General features: G+C 39.2%; 1 protein-coding gene across 3 annotated transcripts in view; it reads right to left on the bottom strand.

The window, feature by feature from the left end:
• Window positions 1-22,748, bottom strand: part of si:ch1073-280e3.1 (complement factor B) — a 53,913-nt gene that overhangs the window by 11,136 nt on the left and 20,029 nt on the right. For 2 of the 3 annotated variants that reach the window (XM_039768743.1, XM_039768742.1), the window contains exons 11-16: window positions 20,691-20,828; window positions 15,789-15,889; window positions 15,382-15,502; window positions 12,466-12,616; window positions 11,644-11,720; window positions 1,482-1,594 (exon numbers count right to left, since the gene is read on the bottom strand). In XM_039768743.1, coding sequence (XP_039624677.1) covers window positions 1,482-1,594; window positions 11,644-11,720; window positions 12,466-12,616; window positions 15,382-15,502; window positions 15,789-15,889; window positions 20,691-20,828 — 701 coding nt within the window. The remainder of the gene's footprint in view (window positions 1-1,481; window positions 1,595-11,643; window positions 11,721-12,465; window positions 12,617-15,381; window positions 15,503-15,788; window positions 15,890-20,690; window positions 20,829-22,748) is intronic. The other variant, XM_039768744.1, reaches the window with a different exon arrangement.

Raw genomic sequence — 22,748 nt, 5'->3', positions numbered from 1 at the left:
TTGTTTAACTTTTGAGTTTTGATGGAAGATGGATGGAGAACTCATTTTGGCTTTAGACTTTAGCTTGGTATAATGATTTGTCTCCTCCTGGTCTCTACATAAAAATGCACATCCTTTTACCATATGATATAACAAAAAAGGACAGTGGTATTAATGGGTGTTCATATCTAATCTAGTATGCATCATCTATTCTTATGTGTAGTCAGCTTTTTTATTCACTATCAGGATGGTGGGCTTACGATACAAGCAACATTTTTCTAAATATGTTTGGTTTTACATTAAAACTCTGCATGTCTTCACACTAGGCACATTGCACCCAAGTAACGGAACAGGTGGTCCTTAGTTAGTTCTTTTTTTGCCATGAAGAGAACACATAAATCTGATTGAGTTTAATGCCTTTAGTCAGAGACAATGCATATGACCACCAGCAGATAGGGGCTCCACAACAAACTCCAATTATCCTGAAGGCTTGTTGTCACATTGTGCCTAGCTCAAGATCAGTATTTTTTCAATAAATGCTGACAAGATGAAAAATGTAGAAGCTTAGGTAGTTCATTGTTCATTTCTTGTGCAAAAATGTATTATTAAAATATTCAACTCTAAAATGAAAGCAAACAAATCAAAAAATGATGCTGTACTTTGTGCCACAGAACATGAGGGAAATAAGACAAAATACCAACCAGAGTTTCGTGTTTTCTACCAGAGGGGACAAAGGTGGGAACCCTGTAGGTGAGGTAAGAGTCAGTTTCCAAATGCATTGACTCTAAATAAGCTTTTCCCCCACTAGTCAATCCTGGACAATCACCCCAACTCCGACTCGGATGATGGTTCTTGGTTCACCAATGAAGAAATGCATTCATGATTGCGGTTGATTTATCTAATGCTCTGCTGCTCTGGTAATCACATGGGACCCCATCATCTTTTATAGATCATGCTAAATTCACAGAGAGGGAATGGTGGGTCATGGCACACTGGCATGTGACTGGGTCACAACACCACAAAGGCTGGGAAGCAGTGCTTTAAATAATGAGCCGTAATAACTCATCACGGATGCAGTCAGTGCAGTGTACTAGTTAGCACTACTACTCAGAGCTCCAATGCCCCAAGTGTGAGGCTCAGCCTGAACAGCCTGTGTGTAATTAGCCCATTGTCCCCATTCTTCCTCTCACACATTTGCTTGTGTGGAATCTTTAGTGTGTATTAAATTCTCCTTCATTCCAAAGACAGTTAATTGCTGACTTGTAATTGTCCTGGAAAGAATGTATGTGGATGAGTGTGCATGTGCAAAGCCTCTAATGGACTCTCACACTATAATATATGCGAAACGAATAGCTGAGCCAATAAAATATATCACAAGTAGTAATTCTAGAAGGAATCATTTAACACAAATTTGAATACCCACTAATCCGCCCACACCCCTGAAAAGTGTCCCTTATTTATGTGTCCTACAAAATCCATATTACACTTTAACAGTTTAGTACCTTATGTCTTTGCTTAATGAACACACTCTTCTTATTTGTCACTTCTTTCTTGTCAATAATTTGTTTGGAAATGAAAAATGCTGGAATTTCTTCAAGCTGAAAAAACTCTTTTTCTAAAATAAATGAAAGAATGAGTTAACATCATTAGCAGAAGATTCCTCTATTTTGCTATTTTTAGAATGTGTGCACCAGGAACTGAAGTGTGCAAAAGTGGCTTTAAGGAAGACATAACTATACAGAAATTGTCTAAGGTGAATTTTTTCATTCACACGAAAAGGAATTCGATATAAAAATGCACAAAAGTATACTTTATATTCACATGCACTAACTGTATACATAATATGACTAAATTGCATTAGATATAGGCTACTGATACAAGGTTGACAAAAACTAGAGGGCATCTTTACATTGGATTCTAAACTACGAAATACTAAGAAAGCCAGTGATGTACTCCAGTTGGGTTTTACATAATAATAAGGATGTAGTGATAAGCAGACCATTTAGAATTCAGTTCACAAGATTATATATTAGTAAATATTATTGATCAACTTTGAAGAAGGTTTAGAAAGTGTGAATGTATTGTGATAGGAGCAAAGGAGCAATGATTCTTAGGATCTCTTCCGACAAAATATAAAAAAAACCCAAGCAGTTTATTCAAAAGGAGGGGATAATTATAAATACAGTACAAATCAAGACATCCTTTTGGCCCTTTGGATATTTAAAACAAGTATGCATTTATGTTGTTGGTCTTCCAGAATAAAAGATAAGGATCCACAGAAATAAAATTATAACAAAGACCTGCATATAAGTGCAAAAATCAAAGACTTGAAATAGTGAAAACGAGAAGAAACCAAGAGCCAGGTAAGTGAAATCCATGAAATCCAATATGGAAACTAAAAAGTAAAATAATAAAATTCACCCAAAATTGTAACTCTAATATTCTGAAACTAGCTAACCACATGAAAAATGTGTTTTTTTTAATACTGAAATTTTGATGCTGCTAATAATATACCACCATTTTAAATGGCAGCAGAATATATGTCAATGTCAATGTCAATTTATTTATATAGCACATTTAAAGTAACATAGTGCTTTACAATAATAGAATATACGAAAACAAACAAATAACATAAATAGAAATGAAATATATGAACATAAAATAAATAATTAATAGAAGTAATGTTATATAATCACAATGAGGAAACCATCAGTATTACTGAAGGTTACGGAATGCAAGTGAATAGAAATGAGTCTTTAACTTTGTTTTGAACAGTTCAGTTGTAGACGACTCCTTTATGTGATGAGGTAAAGAGTTCCACAGGCGAGGAGCAGCAGCTGTAAAAGCTCTGTCCCCCTTTGTTTTATACTTGGTACGAGGGACAACAAGTGACCAGAAGATCTAAGCACTCTGGATGGCTGGTGTAAAACACACAATTCAGATAAATAGGCAGGAGTAAGCCCATGTAAAGATTTAAAAACTAGGATCAGGATTTTAAAATCAATTCGAAAACTGACAGGCAGCCAGTGTAAAGAAGCTAATATTGGAGAAACTGAGTCATACTTTCTTGGCCCAACCAGAAAGCGAGCGGCAGCATTCTGGACCAACTATAACTTGTGTATCAAGGATTTGTTAATCCCAGAATACAGCGAGTTGCAATAATCAAGGCGAGAAAAGATAAAAGCATGAGTAGCTTTCTCAAGATCCCTAGAAGACAAAAAAGGCTTTATCTTACCTAATAGATGAAGCTGGAAAAAGCAACTCTTGACTACAGAATTTACTTTTTTCTCAAAAGAGAGGTTACTATCAAGAATTACACTTAGATTGTGGACTTGAGGTTTGCAGAAGACAGAGAAAGAGCCAAGAAGTCCAAGACCAATTTGGGCTTTAGCTGATGGACCCACTATAAGCACCTCTGTTTTATTTTGATTCAGATCAAGAAAAGTATTAGCTATCCAAGATCTTAGTTCAAAAAGACAGTTGTGGAGTTGATTTATTGCAGAGTTGTAGACAGGAATATAAACCTGACTATCATCAGCATAGCAGTGAAAATAAATGTAATATTTCCCTAAAAATAGCTCCAATAGGATGAAGGTATATAGAAAACAAAGTAGGGCCCAAAATGGATCCCTGATTATCACTATATTTAAGAGGAGCAGTAGACAAAAAGAGGAATTTAAAGTCACTGAAAAGTGTCTACCAGTTAAATATGACCTGAACCAGTTAAGAGCAGCCCCTTTAAGCCCAACAAGATGTTCAAGCTGCATCAGCAATATCTCATGGTCAATAGTGTCAAAGACAGCGGACAAGTCAAGGAGGAGAAGGACTGCCGCATCACGTGAGTCAGTAATAATAGAGATGTCATTGAATACTTTCAGAGAGCCATTTCAACACCATGATAACGCCTAAAACCAGATTGGTAGATCTCAAATAAATTATTGGAGTTAAGATGACCGACCAATTGATTATAAGAAATTCTTTCTAGAATCTTAGCCAGAAATGGCAGTTGGGAAATTGGGCGAAAATTGGCTAAAACTCCAGGATCTAATTCTGCCCTTTTTAGATGGGGACGGACCGCAGCATGTTTAAAAAATGAGGGCACAACCCCTGCACTTATAAAATAATTGATAATGGCTAGTAAAGGTGAACCCAAAACATCAAAGGCTTCCACTAAGAGGCATGGTGGTACTATATTAAGAGGGCTGGGAGCTGGTTTAAGGGTATCAATAGTTCTTTTTAACTGTGAAAGTGAGACAGGATCAAAGAATTCTAAGACAATGTCATGATTAATAGTAGGAAGTTCATAGCCAGTTTGAACAATGCCACAGCGGATAGTATCAATTTTGCTGACAAAGAATGATAGAAACTGCTCACATGAATGAACAGTGCTATTTAATCCCATCACAGAATGAGGGTGAATGGCCGCATTAATTGAATTAATAAGACTCTAGGATTCTTAGAATGATGGGATAATAAATCGTGTTTAGTTTTCTTAATTGCAGCCTGGAAGTTGAAAAGAAAAGTCCTAAAAATCTGTTTAGAAACAATCAGTCCATCTTTTTTCCAACGCCGTTCAGCAGTTCGACAGGCGCGGTGCAGCGATGGCATAGTTTCATTTAGCCAGGGAGCAGGTCTTACCTTATTACTGCATATCTTGGGTGGAGAAATTGAGTCTAAAACCGTTTTACAGGAAGAATTAAATTTTAAGACAGAATCATCGATACCATTATTTTGGACATGCACATCAAGACTAGAGAAAATGGTTTTAAAATCGTATATAATAGAAGAATTTAAAAAGCGCAAGCAAAATGGGGGACAGCTATTAGTCAGGACATCAATAGTAAAATTCATATCCATCATTATAGAAAAGTGATCAGTGAAAGAAACATTGCATAAATCAACATTATTAACTGAAATATCACGAGTAAAAACAAGATCAAGGGTGTGACTGAGAGAGTGAGTTAGCGTATTAATATGCTGGATAAAATCAAATGAGTCCAGTAGTGATAAAAGTCATTAACCAAAGGTTTCGATTGATAACAAGTGGCAGTATTGCCAACAACAAGCTGGATGCACCCATTAAAATACACACAAAATGTTGGCTCCCACAATTGAATCAAATAAACTAATGATACCAATTATTACCATCTGTTATTGAAGAGAAACCCACAGAACACATGAAATAATAATCAACACATTTAAAAAACTAAACACCATAATAATTGCCCAGAATTCCTGCCACCTCTTATTTCCCTCTCTCTCACACAGCTCTGGCCTCGTTTCATTCTACCAGTAATTGTTTTCTCAGACTCTCTCCCAATGACCACCTCATTACACCTCTGGCCTGAGTCAAATTTAAAACCCCTCGCAGAGTCACTTTTAGAACTGGCCATTCTTGCTCTCATGAACACCACACCGATGAATGCCAAGCCAAGCCCAGCCCAACTACCCCCTTTTTCCTTGGATTCACTCTTTAAGCATTAATGTAGGACCACATTCTATCACCCAGCCACCTTGACTGTCCCTCTATTCTTCCTAGTAGTGGGTCAGGAATCCCACTGAGCCCTATCTGCTGCTCCTTAACATCCAAAGGAACCTAGGAAGCTTTCCATTTCTGGTGATGCAGAATGCTTTTAGCTCCAGATCCTCCCATTTGAGGACAGAGTTGAGTGCCCCCTAGCGGCCCCTGTCAACTCACTGCAATTCAGTGGTGCTTTCTCAATGCCAATACAATGCTTTTTCATGAGATATTTTCCTGTAAGACTTTCTCCTGCCCTGTGACATCTTTTTGATGCTCTTACACTTGAGAACATCTTTCCACCAAAACTACCCTTCAAATTATATGTAAATATATGAATACTAGGGGGTCCCCCCTGCTTGCTTTGCTCTTAAGCCACTTCACGTCTCTGCCATTCACGTTGTGAGGAGGGGGGTTGAACGCACCCCAAGGAGACACGGTCACTCCTCCGAAACCCCCTCTTAAATGCTGATAAAATGGGAAACAAATACAATTTTTTTTTACCTCCTCTTTGCTCGATCAGCTACTGGCTTGCTGCTGCTGCCATGCTGTGTGATCTGTATTTCATTTGGTGCTTCAAACATTTAAAAGCCTGTACAGCAGCTGTCCTACTGCTTGTGTTTTATTTCCGGCCCCGGGCATGGTTAAATCTTTTGGCACAAAGTTTTTGAAATTTTTTAGTTTATAATTTAAATACGGAATAAGAATATGAAAATCCAGCAACATCATATGAAAGTTTGATAAATTCTGAAAAGATTGATACCAAACATATATATATACGTTTCAAAATAAGCCCAATTTAAAGCGTGACAAAAATGGGACATTAATAACGTCATCATTGCACTTTTTATCTTAGGATTTTATATATATATATATATATAGAGAGAGAGAGAGAGAAAGTACAGTGCATCCGGAAAGTATTCACAGCGCATCACTTTTTCCACATTTTGTTATGTTACAGCCTTATTCCAAAATGGATTAAATTCATTTTTTTACTCAGAATTCTACACACAACACCCCATAATGACAACATGAAAAAAGGTTACTTGAGATTTTTGCAAATTTATTAAAAATAAAAAAATTGAGAATGTACATAAGTATTCACAGCCTTTGCCATGAAGCTCCAAATTGAGCTCAGGTGCATCCTGTTTCCCCTGATCATCCTTGAGATGTTTCTGCAGCTTCATTGGAGTCCACCTGTGGTAAATTCAGTTGATTGGACATGATTTGGAAAGGCACACACCTGTCTATATAAGGTCCCACAGTTGACAGTTCATGTCAGAGCACAAACTAAGCATGAAGTCAAAGGAATTGTCTGTAGACCTCCGAGACAGGATTGTCTCGAGGCACAAATCTGAGGAAGGTTACAGAAAAAATTCTGCTGCTTTGAAGGTCCCAATGAGCACAGTGGCCTCCATAATCCGTAAGTGGAAGAAGTTTGAAACCACCAGGACTCTTCCTAGAGCTGGCCGGCCATCAAAACTGAGCGATCGGGGGAGAAGGGCCTTAGTCAGGGAGGTGACCAAGAACCAATGGTCACTCTGTCAGAGCTCCAGAGGTCCTCTGTGGAGAGAGGAGAACCTTCCAGAAGGACAACCATCTCTGCAGCAATCCCCCAATCAGGCCTGTATGGTAGAGTGGCCAGACGGAAGCCACTCTTTAGTAAAAGGCACATGGCAGCCCGCCTGGAGTTTGCCAAAAGGCACCTGAAGGACTCTCAGACAATGAGAAACAAAATTCTCTGGTCTGATGAGACAAAGATTGAACTCTTTGGTGTGAATGCCAGGCGTCATGTTTGGAGGAAACCAGGCACCGCTCATCACCAGGCCAATACCATCCCTACAGTGAAGCATGGTGGTGGCAGCATCATGCTGTGGGGATATTTTTCAGTGGCAGGAACTGGGAGACTAGTCAGGATAGCGGAAAGATGACTGCAGCAATGTACAGAGACATCCTGGATGAAAACCTGCTCCAGAGCGCTCTTGAACTCAGACTGGGGCAACGGTTCATCTTTCAGCAGGACAACGACCCTAAACACACAGCCAAGATATGAAAGGAGTGGGTTCAGGACAACTCTGTGAATGTCCTTGAATGGCCCAGCAAGAGCCCAGACTTTGATTGAACATCTCAGGAGAGACCTTAAAATGGCTGTGCACCGACGCTTCCCATCCAACCTGATGGAGCTTGAGAGGTGCTGCAAAGAGGAATGGGCGAAACTGGCCAAGGATAGGTGTGCCAAGCTTGTGGCATCATATTCAAAAAGACTTGAGGCTGTAATTGCTACCAAAGGTGCATCGACAAAGTATTGAGCAAAGGCTGTGAATACTTATGTACATGTGATTTCTCAGTTTTTATATTTTTAATAAATTTGCAAAAACCTCAAGTAAACGTTTTTCACATTGTCATTATGGGGTGTTGTGTGTAGAATTTAATCCATTTTGGAATAAGGCCTGTAACATAACAAAATGTGGAAAAAGTGATGCGCTGTGAATACTTTCCGGATGCACTGTATATATGCTCATTCATACTTACCTAAATGTGTAATTTTTTAAACTCCTTGTTAGCCTATGAAAACCGAATTTCATCAATGCAGATCATTTGTTTTGAAGCACATCCTGCCCAAACCAAGTGTAATTTTAATGTAAATGGCATTTTACATTAATGGTCTCTTCTTATTGTACATGTTCAACTGTAATTATTCTTGCATATACATACTGTAATGAAATACATATCTGCAGTGGGTTAGCACCCTGCCCAGGATTGGTTCCTGCCTTGTGCCCTGTGTTGGCTGGGATTGGCTCCAGCAGACCCCCGTGACCATGTGTTCAGATTCAGTGGGTTGGAAAATTTCATGGATGGATGAAAGACATATACAGTGTAATTTATGGTGTAGTTACTATGAAACTCTAGCAACAGTAGGACTAAGTATACATTTCTCATTCTTGTCATAACTGACTGTGTACTTACCTATACTGTACTTTTACTGGAGTTACACAGTTAAGTACACTGTAGTTCAGTAGGTCATAACTGAGTAGTTACAGTGGAAGTACACCCTAATAAGAGACACTGAATGTAAAGTGCACTGTTTCACTAAATGATATTTTCAAGGGCTCAAACCTTGCAGGAGTTTTATTAAAGATTCATACAGTATGGGTTGATTAATAACCAAGTGGTTTCTTGGCAGGTGAGGCTTGCGCAGGACAGGTAAAAATCTACTCAGGAAATAAAAAATCATAATATCATTGTAAGAGGCACGGCAATGCCGGGAAATGGTACAACTTTCAGATGTGTTGGGTGCCTGAGATTTCAAGAGACAAGGACAACAGCACATTATATGGAAGGTCACAACCTATGGGAAACATACACATCTAGAGGATAAGCAACTTAGTAGGTGTCAGGGATAGCCAGACTTTTTTTTTTGGAACTAAAACAACAGAAAACAGTAAGACAGAATAGCTGCTAGTCAAAGGAGAACAGCTCATGGCTACCAGAAGTGGAGAAGTGGTTCGACATGCCCCTTAGAAAGTAAGATCTCAGAGGGATGGTGGGAGGCCAAACATGCCTTGGTGGCCCTTACCTCAGTAATGGTTTCTAGACTAAACTTATAGGGAGGCCTTTTTGTTTGTTTTATGTTTACTTTGTACTTTGAGCCCTTTGAGCCCTTTGAGCCCTTTGAGCCCTAACAGCACTTATCACTCTTTTATTTGTTTTGGACAATAAATTCACTGTTTAGACAATTACTTCACCTTCAACACTATCTTGTAATCAAATATTTTTGCTGTAAGTGAAAGGTTATTATTTTTAGGAATAGTTAAATGCTACCATAAAAATAAGAATCAAAAAAATAAGTGCTCATTTGGCTAGTGGTTACCAGGAGAAAAAACACCACCTAGCTGGCACTGGGATTTATAATACTTCAGGAGCAAAGAGGCAACCACACTAGCAGCAGGAGAGCATGTGCACATATTGTTGTAGAGATCAAAGCTGCTGTATGAGTAGGAGAGACCCCATAAGAAGCACTTCTTTTACAAAAATTGTAAGTGTGACCAGGGACAGTGACAATGAGATGACTTTCTCTCCATTAATAGTGTGAAGAAGCCATTAAGAAAGCCTAGCCCCCACATTCGGTGTTGGTTGCAGTGAGATGAAGACAAGACAAAAGCAGCAGAGCATTCACATGAAAATGTTAAAAAAGTCAAAGATGGAAGTCGCGATGGATGGCTGGGGATTGTGCCCTACCTGGGAGGGCAGAGAACCGGGTGTGGTGTTATGGGTCCACAGCTCGTTGAGCAAAAGGCCATTCATTTTAAATAGATAATCACCGCACCCGAGGCGGCTTCGTGAGGGGCGTTGTTGTAGCGAGCCGCGGGCAGTCGTCGATGTGGGCGTTTCTCACCGTGTGCACAGGTGAGGAACTGCCCACATTCGTGATTGCTCCCGTGGCTAATGCTACAGCTGTAATGGCCCCTCACGTTTTAAAAAGAAGCGCGAGTCGGTTGTGGGGGGAGAAAGAAACGTTCGCGGTAAAAAAAATGGAGAGAGGAGAAAGGAGATGAGGAAAGAGAACGGAGGTTACAGGGAGCGAGGAAGCATGCGGTGCAAGAGAGACGGACAGGCGGTGTGTGCGTCTGATGAGCGCGCGATCGAGCGCTCGTGGGCAGCTGTATGGAAGCTGGGTGTTAGGCCAACACCTAGACGTTTGAGTTGAGGTTGCTCCCGCTGAGTGAGCAGGTAGCGGGAGTGCCTAGAGTAAAGCGACGAGCCGCAGAAGGCCGTGGAAAGGCAACGGAAGTCGTGAGGCTTGGTGGTGGAGTCCCCAATGTGAGCGTCCTGGCTATTGGGGTAATCAAGTCTCGGGGACTGGGATGAGTGCCAGACCGAAGCCAGGGATCGGGAGGTCTCCAGTCTCGGGTGTGTTGTAGGAGGGCAGCTGCAGAGAGCGTCTTGCCTGCTGCTTGGCCCAAACGGGATAAGCAGGTGAGACGCTAACAGAAGAGCACCGGATTTGTTGTTGGTTTTTAAGACTGCTTCCTAAAAGAAGATTTTAACCTCTGATTTTTAAGGATGTGTTTTTTTTCTATTTATTGATTTTTAACCTCCACGTGTTCTTTTTATGGATTATTTAATGAAGAACTGTGAAGAACTGCACTATTTATTTGAACACTTGTTGTTGGTTTTAAATAAAAGCACTACTCATTTTTGCACCACCCCTTGCTCAAGTGTTTATTTGCCTCCACTGACTAGCTCACTCGGTAACATTATCGACGGTGTTGGGTTCATGTGCTTCCAACAGCAAAGGGAGTGTGGAGCCAGAACCCACATCGTCACACCGGGAGAAGGGCAATTTATATCCCGGGACATGAGAGAGCAGACCTCCTGGGTTGCATCACACCCATGTGCTTGGGGCTCTGAAGCTCAAACTCTGTTGGGGTCCATGGCCACCATCAGGGAGCGCCTGGACAGCTCCGGAAACAAGATCTGCAGCACTTCCACAACACCCGGAGATTAATCGGGATGCACCTGGATCACTATAAAAGGGGCCTCCTCACTCCATTAGTCAAGCCCAAGTCAGGAGGCAGAGGACAGAGTTTGCAAGAGAGGAGTGGAGGCGGCAGAACGGAAGGCAGAAGAAAAGAAAAAGAAGAAGAAAAGGACTGTGCATGAGGTGGTGATCGGTACACTGTGCGTGCTGTAAAAAGGAAAAGAAAATAAACGTGTGCTTTGGGACAATTGGTGTCCGTGTCTGTCTGTGTCCGGGGTTCAAGTTCACAAAGTGAAGGTAATTTGGAAGATATCAGCAGCAAAATGTAGTTGAATTTACAGTTAAAGTTTATATGAATCAAGGTTTAAACTGGAGCTGGAATTCCCTATTGCTGAGGAAGGGCAGACAATTGAACTCAATTTGAACAACTGAATTTTGTGTTGTAGCTCTGGTACATTTAAATGTCACTTCCGGTTTGAGAATAGGCCTGTGAAGCAGTTGGCTTTGTTTCAATACACTTACTTGAGCAATTATGCATTCAGTGCATTCATTCTCTCAAGGCTTTATTTCAGCCTCATATGAAAACAGATTTTGAATTTGACATTTTAAAACCTAAAACCCCTAAACAAACTGGAATCCCCAAAATGCTGTGCCAATGACTTACCATGCTCTTCACAACTTGTCCCTTGTGGATTTCTTAATGCTCTTGTAGCATCCTTTGTACAAGGAAGACAGATTGGCCTGAATCAAAAGAGAAGATATTCTGATTTCATTGTGAGCTTCATTCTTCATGAAAAACAGTTCCTCAGTCTTTAATCTGTGCACCCAGATTTATTCTAATTCTTTACCAGTCGTTGACATGGAATCTTGTGTTACTAAACCTGCAGATATTCAGATTGTATCAGAGTCAACCTCAGTAGCGGTCAGTAAAGTTCTAGTCATTATTGTTTGATTAAATCCACCTTAATAACAGGACAAACATCTCTGTATCTGTTTGTCTATCCTGCTGCTATGTCTCTGTTTTATGCCATTTGGTATAGGATTTGCAAAAGCCGTGCTAATGCATCTGATGCACCATCTGTTGAAATGCAAAATACAATGCATTTTATTACTACATGCATTCCAATAGATTCCGCAATGCAAATATTAATGTTGAATACACTGAGGTCTATATTGAGTATTTTGATTTTAAGACAAGTAGCATAGTTAGTATGTAAATACTTTGTTAAGTGTAGAAAAGATGTTTTACACATATATCTGAAATATATATTAATGTAGTATAACAATAAAATAAACATATGTGTGCTTGGGATGAAAACATAACTATCCCAAAGACTTGGGGAAGATGTGTATTCTCCACGCTAACACTGGATTAGAACTAGAATTTGAAGCCAGTCTGTGAGGCAGTATAAAGCTAACTAATAGTTTCAATTTAAGTATCATTAGCTCAGGATTTGGAGTACAAGCATTTCATCTTATTACACACCTGGCATCCTCAGAAATTGTGATGTTGTTCTCCAATTGTATCAATGCAATGTCATAGTCATAGAAATCTGTGATATTTTTGCTTCGCAATCCAGCAATGTTGTACTTAGGGTGTATGAGGAGATTCTTAGCTTTGCTGCTTCTGGCACCTGCTGAAAAAAGATCAGAGTAGAGATGTTTGTCTAATTATTATTTCATAAAGTAAATTCAATTCTCCATCCATCCACCCATTTTCTTGAATGTACTAAATGTACTAAATCTAGACGGAATTTGTCCCAACACCTTTGGCTACAGTGCAAGAATTGTCTCTGGATGGGACAGCAGTCAAATGCAGATCTCTTGGGGCTCTTTTGAAATATGTTTCTACATGAAAGAAGTTAAAATTTAATGTTTGGATTTTTTATAATTGTAAAATTAACCATTTTAATGGAAGAAACCTTTTATATAATTAATATACACTCAGCTTAGACAAACAAGCTGTTTAATTCAATTGATGGAATAACACAGAAATGGGAAAGTGAACAACTCCAAGATGACACAGCTGTTTTCTTCCCAAGAAAGGATTCCTTCACATAGGGTGGAGTATCTTCCCTAACAAAAGAAACGGTCAACCATCTAACTTCAGCCTAATATTAAAATGCACTTCAATGTATTCATCCATAATTCCATTCATATGCCACTTGACATATATTTGATAAAACATTTTATTTTTCCTTGTCCAATGATGCGTGTTTAGCTCAGTAAAGTCTGTGCTGTGCAGTAGAGTGGGAGCAGGGTGAGAAAGTGAGCTCAGCGGCCATCACCAGAAGGCGCTCCATTACATTTACAGCCTGTCCTTGAGCCCAGAGATAGGAGAGTCTCCGTTAGCTCAAAATGATGTCAAAGAGGATCATTTAGAGGGCCATTAGAATCTAGAAAATTGTGGGTCTGTCAGCATCTACCATAGTGCAATCTGTAAACTGAGATGGCTCATGGTTATCACAGGATATTTAAAAATAAGCTAAGTGAACTGTGCTAAATGGTTTTGACAGATCGAATCCAACAATTACTTTTTAAATTCAGTCTTGATTTTTTTTTTTTATTTCCTTTGATTTTACAATCAAAGTATTTATAGTGTTATAGTGTTGAAAGGTAGCTTATGCCATTGGTGGCATGTACCTGATTTGCCCAGAGGGGACTGGGCGGTCTCATGGTCTGGAATCCCTGCAAATTTTTCCGTCTGGAGTTTTTTTTTTTTGTTTTTTTTCTGCCCACCCTGGCCATCGGACCTTACTTATTCTATGTTAATTAATGTTGACTTATTTAATTTTCTTACTGTGTCTTTTATTTTTTTATTCTTCATTTTGTAAAGCATTTTGAGCTACATTTTTTTGTATGAAAATGTGCTATATAAATAAATGTTGTTGTTGTTGTTGTTGATCTCTGACATGTTCTTCCTCCTTGAATTTGTGAGCAGGATGGAACATGAAATGTCTATGAATTATGGGCGGGGTTAAACATTTAACTCCACCCACGCATAGGCATACTCCACTCCGGCAGATATATTTGGATGGTTCTGGTAGGAACAACCAAGCCAAACAGGTCTTTAATGTTGGGGCGCATGAAAAGTGGCATCCTAGCCCAACAAGGTTGAAGTCTGAGTGCAGAACTAAGATATCTAACCTGTTACATAACTTTTGTTTGAATTCTAGAGAATGGTCTTAGAATAGGAGTTATCAGAATTGGATAAAAATCCAGCATGTTGTTAGTTCAAGAGAAAAAAAGAAAAGGTGGAGAGTGAGAATGGAAAGAAAAAAAGGTCAGCATCCTATACGTATCAAGGAAGAAAGTATGCATGTATGTATGCATGATAAAATGGATTTTAAACACTGAGCCTCTAGGAGTGGGTACAGTAGGCTAGCCTGAATGAACAAAAGTTGGCCCTACTTGGTTACTTTCAGGGGCAGTCCCATAAAGTCGAGAAAGCAATCCTTCAGTTAAGGATACATGGAAAATGTCTTTAATAGCATATAACTCAATATAAGGGTCTGGGTAACTCACTTTTAAAAGTTAGACAAACTTTTGAGTGTTTTTATATTAGTTTTGTGAGTAATTGCACCCATCAGTCTCACAGCCTTCTTTACCCTGTTCAAAGTGCTATGGCCAGAGCCTACACAAGTAGCATATAGGGCACAAAGTAAAAACCAACCAGAATGGCATGCCAGTCCATCCCAGTGCACAGTCAGTCATACAAGGTTACCATTAAGTGGAAAGCCCATGTTTTGAAAGGATAATTCGCGTGGAAGAAAAGCACACACACATAAACACACACACACACACATAGACACAAGAGCAATTTGGAAAATGCCCACAGGCATTTACTGAGCCAATATTAAAACCCAATCCTCCTGAATCAAATGGATTTGAGTGACTCAGTTGCATATTTAAAATGTAGTATTTTATTATTTATAACAGAAAGGAGGAATGCTATCGAAACCTAAAGATAGTTAGACACAATGAAAAAGATAATACAGCTAACTTCCATTCATCCGTCCATTATCCAACTCGCTATATCCTAACTACAGGGACACGGGGGTCAGCTGGAGCCAATCTCAGCCAACACAGGGTGCAAGGCAGGAAAGAAACCCAGGGCAGGGCGCCAGCCCACCGCAGACAGTCAACTTTGTTGTAAAATTAGATTTTAAGAATCAATACATACTTTGTTAGTATTGATTTAAACTCAATTCTAATTACCCCCAACAATATTTTTTACTAGAATATTCTAGTTCTCATTCATCATACTCATTCTGATTCTAGATGTTAAATTTCTAATACAAAGGTTTTAGTTCATATTAATACAGCACACACCCTCCATGATTTCACCAAAAGGGTTCATTATTGTACTATACAGACAGACATTATAAGATTTAAAACTCACCATATATAACTGTGACTGTTTCAGGACGATTAACGTGATGTTCAATAAAGCAGTGTGCTGCTGTCAAAATCCAAGAGTTTGTCAAGATGGATCCTTTACAATTGTCTCTGTGTGATGCACTCTGAGAATTTAATTTTCTTTAGTTATATTTCAAACATTTTCTCAAAACACAAAAAGACTTTTACACCAGCTTTGTTCTCATCCTGGACAATATTTTCACATAGAGAGGCCTTACTGACTACATTGTGAGTCTGAAATTACATTAACATTACATTTCTCAGCTTCAGACTGAGATTTTAACAATGTTGAATGTCACGAGAGCAACACACTGCACTACAACAGGTCTCATCTACTATATATTGTTAAAAGAATTAGAGAAAGTTAAGTAAAATGAAATTTATTCTTACAGTTACTTTAACTTCAACGTGCCAGGGGTGTGTTCTGTTTCCAGACTCTCTGTCCATATCCCTCTCTCGGGAGATCCCACACATATTTGCATTTGTATCCGCTTTGAAGGAAAATTAAAGAAAGATTTCATATAATGGAAGAAGCCTGGTATGAGAGACTGTGCATGTCTAAGTGAGGGGTCTGTGCAATTGAGTGTTCAGTGGAATGGCATCCTGTTCATTATTTGTTTCCATCAGACCTGGAGTGCCACCTCACACAAAGTCCTCTGACTATGACATTCTACAAAAGTCAATCATATTAAAAATGGATAGAATCGACCAAATGCAAAATTTATAACAACAAATGAGATTAATAAATGCATATATATTATCTATTTAAATATACAGTAGTCTCAGAAAAGCATCATCTTTGTTCAAGGCTGTCATATGAGGATTGTAAGTTACGCCAGAATTCTTTTCTGCTCTCTTACACAGTACTTAGCAGTTTTATTGATGAATGCATAAGGTAAGGTAAGAGGCGACATGATAACATAACATAACATAAAATAACATAACATAACAACATAACATAACATAAAATAACATAACATATCAACATAACATAACATACATCTTCCCAAATCAGCTCTGGGTTGAGAGGGGCTAAAGCTTATCTTGCCAGCATTTGATGGGAGGCAGAGGCAACACAAAGCCAACTCTTGCACCCATCCTCCCACACTTGTATTCACATGGAGCCAGTTTGGGTTCATCATGGGCATATTAAGATAAAAAAAAAACCTACATATGAGCAGAAAAGAACACAGAGACTTTACACAGGCACCCTGCCCTACATAACATAATATAATCCACATGGTGGTAGACTGGAGGTGGTAGAATGGCAAGCACTGCAGCCCCACAAGTGCTGCATCCTTAAATTAAACCTTGTGCTCAGTTATTGCCTGTGTCTCCTCATGCTGCTCATACGCTTGGGCTTTCATCCTGGTATTCTTCATTTTCTCCCACATTCAACAGACTCAAAATTGGCCCTGTGGTAGTGCGGATGTGTATGTGAGAAGGATTTGCATTGATTTGTGCCATGTCCAAAATTTGATTCTTGCTTTGTACCCAATGTTCATATGCTCTGACTGTCCTGATTTAGATTAAGAAGGTTTAAGAATATTATGTTATTTTATAGTATACTATAATATGTTCATTTGTCCACAGGATTTTATAAACCAAGAATTTATATATAATATAATATAATATAATATAATATAATATAATATAATATAATATAATATAATATAATGTGCTACTGTGGCTGTTCGTTTGTCTGTCCAGAGTTTTAAATCACCTGTGTCTCATCTATTGACCTGAAATTTGGTACATATACTACATGACCTCTACTGTTTTCGGGGTGATGGTTTTTATTACTCTTTTTATTTTTATTTTATTGTAGAATCAACTTCCGTGCAGTGTTTGCGTACGGTTATACCATTCTAAAGATAGATTGAAGACTTAAGTGCCAGCTTAAGTGAAAAATTTAAAAAAATGTACTAAGTAATTGCAACACAAAAACTGACTTAATCAGTTTTAACGTGAAAAGATGTCAACAGAAGAAGAGAAGAAGCAGGCTGCTAGGGTAGAGAAAAGAAGAGCTGCTCAGGAAGCAGCAAACGCATCAACCACTGAGTAAACGAATGCTAAACGTACAGAGAAAGAGGATGAAAACTGTATATCAAGTGTATTCACTGCATGTTATCATGCAGTCCACTGTTACTGGTATAATATAATACACTACTGTGGGTGTCTGTTTGTCTGTCCAGGATTTTAAATCACCTGTAGCTTGCAAACTGTTTGACCTATTGACCTGAAATGTGGTACACATATGTGACGTCTACTATCCGCTTTCGGGTGATGATTGACCTCCAAGGTTATTCCTCTTTTTATTTTTATTTTATTCATTGTGGAATCAACTCTCGGCAGCAGCCAGCAGGGCGCCATTCTCATTCCTACCACCTTCACCGTCACTTCCCCTACCTCTTCATATCTTAAATCATTCTTAAAGCAGATTGAAGACTTCAGTGCCAGCTTAAGTGAAAAATGAAAGAAAATGTACTAAGTAAATGCAACACAAACACTGACTTAATCAGTTTTAATGTAAAAAGATGCCAACAGAAGAAGAGATGCAGTGGACCACTGGAGTGGTGAAAAGAAGAGCTGCTCAGGAAGCAGCAAGCGCATCAACCTCTGAGCAAATGAATGCTAAACATTCAGAGAAAGAGGATGAAAACTAGGAATGCTCAAGTCAAGTGTATTCACTGCATGTTATCGTGCAGTGCGCCGTTACTGGTATAAATAAATATAATATAATATAATATAATATAATATAATATAATATAATATAATATAATAACATGCGCCCTGCAGTGGGCTGGCACCCTGCCCGGGGTTTGTTTCCTGTCTTGCAGCCTGTGTTGGCTGGGATTGGCTCCAGCAGACCCCCGTGACCCTGTAGTTAGGATATAGTGGGTTGGATAATGGATGGATGGATAATAAACATAGAGCTCAGCATATTCAGCATTAACATTTACAGTGCACCATCTACTGGAATGTAATTGCCTTGCATTTTTCATTCTAACACATGGCATGGCACAAACATTAACAATGCTTTTATGAACCCCATACCAAAAGACATTTAATTGAGACATAGCAAGTGGACACAAACAAAGATAAACAGACACACCCAGACACTTGTCCTTTTATTAAGGTGGGTGTAATATAATATTGAAGTGCTGTGCAGAGCTTGCCAGTGCTGACCCAAAGTATTTTTGCTTATTTTATTCCTCTTTTTAGCAGGTCACTATTCTTTAGAAGGACTGCATGCTAGGACCAGACTAGAATGGAGATCATCTATATATATAATTGACTAAGTCGCCCAACCATGGGGTACACACAACAGAGACCATGGGACAGAGCCATGCCCACCAACTCTCAGAGCCCCGCCCACCAACTCTAAGACCATCGGATACGCACGACAGAGCCACGCCCGCCAACTCACAGAGCCCCGCCCACCAACTCTAAGACCATCGGATATGCACGACAGAGCCCCGCCTGCCAACTCTAACCCTCCTCCCGCGTCCACCCTCGCTCTCAAGGCATGCGCACTGCCTGCTCATGTGCCCGCAGGCAACACCTCACCAAACACAGCCTGAGTCACTTTCGTCACTGCTACAGTGCACATGCACCTCTGAGCCATGTTGACTTTTCATTGTTCTTTTCAGTTCCGGCTGCTTTTCTATATATATAATCGACCAAGTTTCCCGACCATGGGTACGCACACGACAGAGCCCCGCCCGCCCACTCTAACCCTCCTCCCGCATCATGGGGAGCGCATGACAGAGCCCCATCCGCCAAATCTAACCCTCCTCCCGCGTCCACCCTCGCTCTTGAGGCATGTACACTGCCTGCTCATGTGCCCTCACGCAACACCTCACCAAACACAGCCTCAGTTGTTTCGTCTCTGCTACAGTCCATATGCAGCTCTGAGCCACATTGATTGTTCATTTTCCTACCATGGCCACCACTTCATATGTATTTCATGGAAACAACACTTCTTTCAATGTTATACAAATTCCTGCTTTAGGTAACTGTTTGTTTCTATCAGTCAGGATAATTCTGGAAAAATGTCATCAACGAAACTGTTGCTCTCAACTTCGCAACATGGCTGTAACCTTTGTTTGCCAACATTGGGATAACTTTTGGAGACATGTTGTCCATTGTTCTTAGTCACGGAAGCATAGTCATACTACCTCACAAACTGTCCTTATTCCCCATATTTCAATGACCTCATCAGATTCAAATTTTCCTTTTACTTTTACACACAGACAATTTCCTGTTCGATTGGCCTTTGTAATGACAATTAATAAGGCACAGGGCTACACTTTCAAAAAGATATGTCTGTATCTGCCAAAACCAGTTTTCAGTCATGGACAATCGTATGTTGCTCTCTCCAGAGTTCCATCTTTTCATTCACTCACAGTTGTATCCTCAAACCCATCCCATTTGGACAACTGTGTCTTTCAGAAAGTGTTCACTCATCAATAAATAATTATGCGGCGTATACTACACCGCGGGTTGGCTAGTATGACTATAAAAGGCTTGCCCTCTTTACAGGCTCTCCTGCAGCTGACAGTCAAGCTGCTCATTTGAATGTGTAATGCCAGCTCATACTGCTGCTGCCTCACCGCTGACATCATCCAGGCTCATACAAGAGTGAGTTCATAGTCCTATTCTGGGACACTAGGCACCAGAGCCCATCCCAGCAGCACTGGATGCATGGCAGGAAACAACCCTGGAGCTGGGATTACAATTGTAATCATACAGGAATAACTACATTTTGGGAAAGTTAAATTAACCTAGAAACTCTTGACACTCATTATTCTTAATGGTAAAAATAATATATCTATGTTAAAATAAGATAAGTGAAAACATTTGAGAAACTGGAAAATGACGTTTTTTTCTTTCAACACATGTTCTCGAAAGGACTACGGAATATTCTGCATAGTAAACAATTAGGTCAATGCATCTTGAAAGAACATGAATTATTATATGCATACACAGTAATGTTGCTAACTTTAGGATTTCCAAACCTTGCAGACTACAATAGTGATATTGTTAGATGAAATGAAACACTGCACATTTTCCTGCTTTGCAGCAGATGTCCAATAAGGTGTATAGACAATACCCTTCAAAACATCTCCCAGTAAATGATCCTTAAATCACAGAGCACCATTACACATCATTCCCCACTTATGGACATTACCCTGGTATTCCATAGATCTGCTGTGTTAGTCTGTCTTACTGTGAATGTGCACATTCTAAGTCTTTTAAACTATATATAATTATAAAACAGAATCTTACTGATAATTTGGTCAAACACCACCTTCAAGTCCTTGATGTCCTTCAGCAAAAACACGTGTTGTTCTTTATCCTTGCTGGAAGCAATAGACTGAAGCTGAGGCCTGTCTGCACCTGGTCCAATGCCAAATACGTAAACATCTAAAAATAAATGTATTTTCATATTGAAGGATGTTGTAAGCTTCAATGAGACATTAAGATACTGTTTATGCATTACATTGTCAAGGAAATGGTTTGGCAAACGATTATGTGATGCTCATCCTATATAATGTGATGGTGTGACTGCTTCTGGAGAACTGTGCACAGTTCTGGTCACCACACTACAAGAAAGACATAGCAGTACTTGAAGCTGTGCAGAGAATAGCAACCAAGCGCATCCCAGGACCTAAGGACATGTCATATTCCGACAGATTCATAAAATTAAAGCATTTTAGTGTTGAACAGAGGAGTATATGTGGGGACTTAACCCAGGTTTTCAAAATTCTCAAAGGCATTGATAAAGGAGACCAAATAGAAGTCTTTCAAATTAATGGTGAAACATGTACTTGAGATCAGCAGTTGGAATAAAGGGGAAGTGCCTTTAGGACTGAAGCCAGGAAGCACCTCATCATGAAAAGAGTTCTGGAAATCTGGAACTAACTAATGAGTCATTTAGTTGAAGCAGAAACCTTGACAAACCTTTAAGAAAATAGTGGAGGAGATATTGGGACAGCTTAGCTCTTACAAGACAAACAAGCTTGATGGACTGAATTGCCTCCTCTCATTTGTCATATTTCTTATGTTCTATATATATTTTTGTGTTCTTTATTTTGCCTTATACAATTTCTTGTATTAGGAATTTGTTCGTTTTCACATACCCCTTGGGGTCAGAGTGCAGGGTCAGCCATTGTATAGCGCCCCTGGAGCAATTGCAGGTTAAAGGTCTTGCTCAAGGGGCCCAGCAGAGTAGGATCTCTTTTGGCAGTGACGGGGATTTGAATCGGCAACCTTCTGGATACCAGCACAGATCCTTAGCCTCAGAGCCACCACTCTGTCCCAAATGTAATGCCCAGATTGGTTATTTAGCACTAGAGGTAACTCAGCAGTAATAAGTACTAAGTTTGTTCACTATGGATGATGTGGGCACATCCAAAACAGTTCATACTGAACACATAATAAGGGAGCTCCACAGACGCAGCGCATGCCTGTCCTGCACCCGCTGTAGCATCTGTACTGTTTGTACTGTACATACTGTACATGCTTTCATCTACCTGGTGATACACTATTCTGATATTAAGTGCATAAATAATATAGAGAACAGAACTTGATTATTATAATACTAGAACAATACACGTTTATATTATTCCTAGAGTATCTGCTGTGGTATTGAAAATATTTTGATGGCTTCTCATAGTTGTACTGACTTCTTGTGATGAACCATTTCTTCACTCCAGTGCTTAACTGATTAAAGTGTCAGCATTGCATTTGTGTAATTTAAACTGTTTTGACTTTAGTTCTTTATTAAAATAGTTGTCATAATCTCATCTTAATTAAAAATTAATCTGATTTTCTTTTGGAAATTTATATTGACAAGTGCAAGCCCACAGAATGCAAATAATCACTTTAAAATTTGGTTTGGTGATGTTTCTGAAAGAGAAACCTTCTGTATGATTTCAACTACAGATTAGTTTATGGTTTCAAATCAGGTTTGATAGAGATTATTTCAGTTTTTATGTTTTGTATTTTCCTCTTTTGCATGTTGTACAGTCGACCCTGTTGGCAATCAGATTCTCCAGTAGGCAGTACAAGCTCTTAAAATGGCAGCACATGCATTCCTGTGGCTTACATCCGAATTTTCTGCCTTTACAAACAGTGGTGTGGCAACATGAGCAAATCTCACTAAAATGTCTTTTTCCTGTTACAAAATAGTTAATATACAAAAACAAAATATCTGCCTATTTGGTGAAATAAATAAAATATAAAAAAATTCTGCAACTTTCAAAGCAGGATAGGCCGTAATTACAGTAAGTAAATGGACTGAAAACACAACTTTTTCTGTCATTTAAATATTGTTAATGGTAC

Source organism: Polypterus senegalus, chromosome 11 (genome assembly GCF_016835505.1).
Source record: "Polypterus senegalus isolate Bchr_013 chromosome 11, ASM1683550v1, whole genome shotgun sequence".
Lineage (NCBI taxonomy): Eukaryota > Metazoa > Chordata > Cladistia > Polypteriformes > Polypteridae > Polypterus > Polypterus senegalus.
The sequence above is the reverse complement of the archived record's forward strand: the minus strand, read 5'-3'. Positions and strand labels throughout refer to the sequence as shown.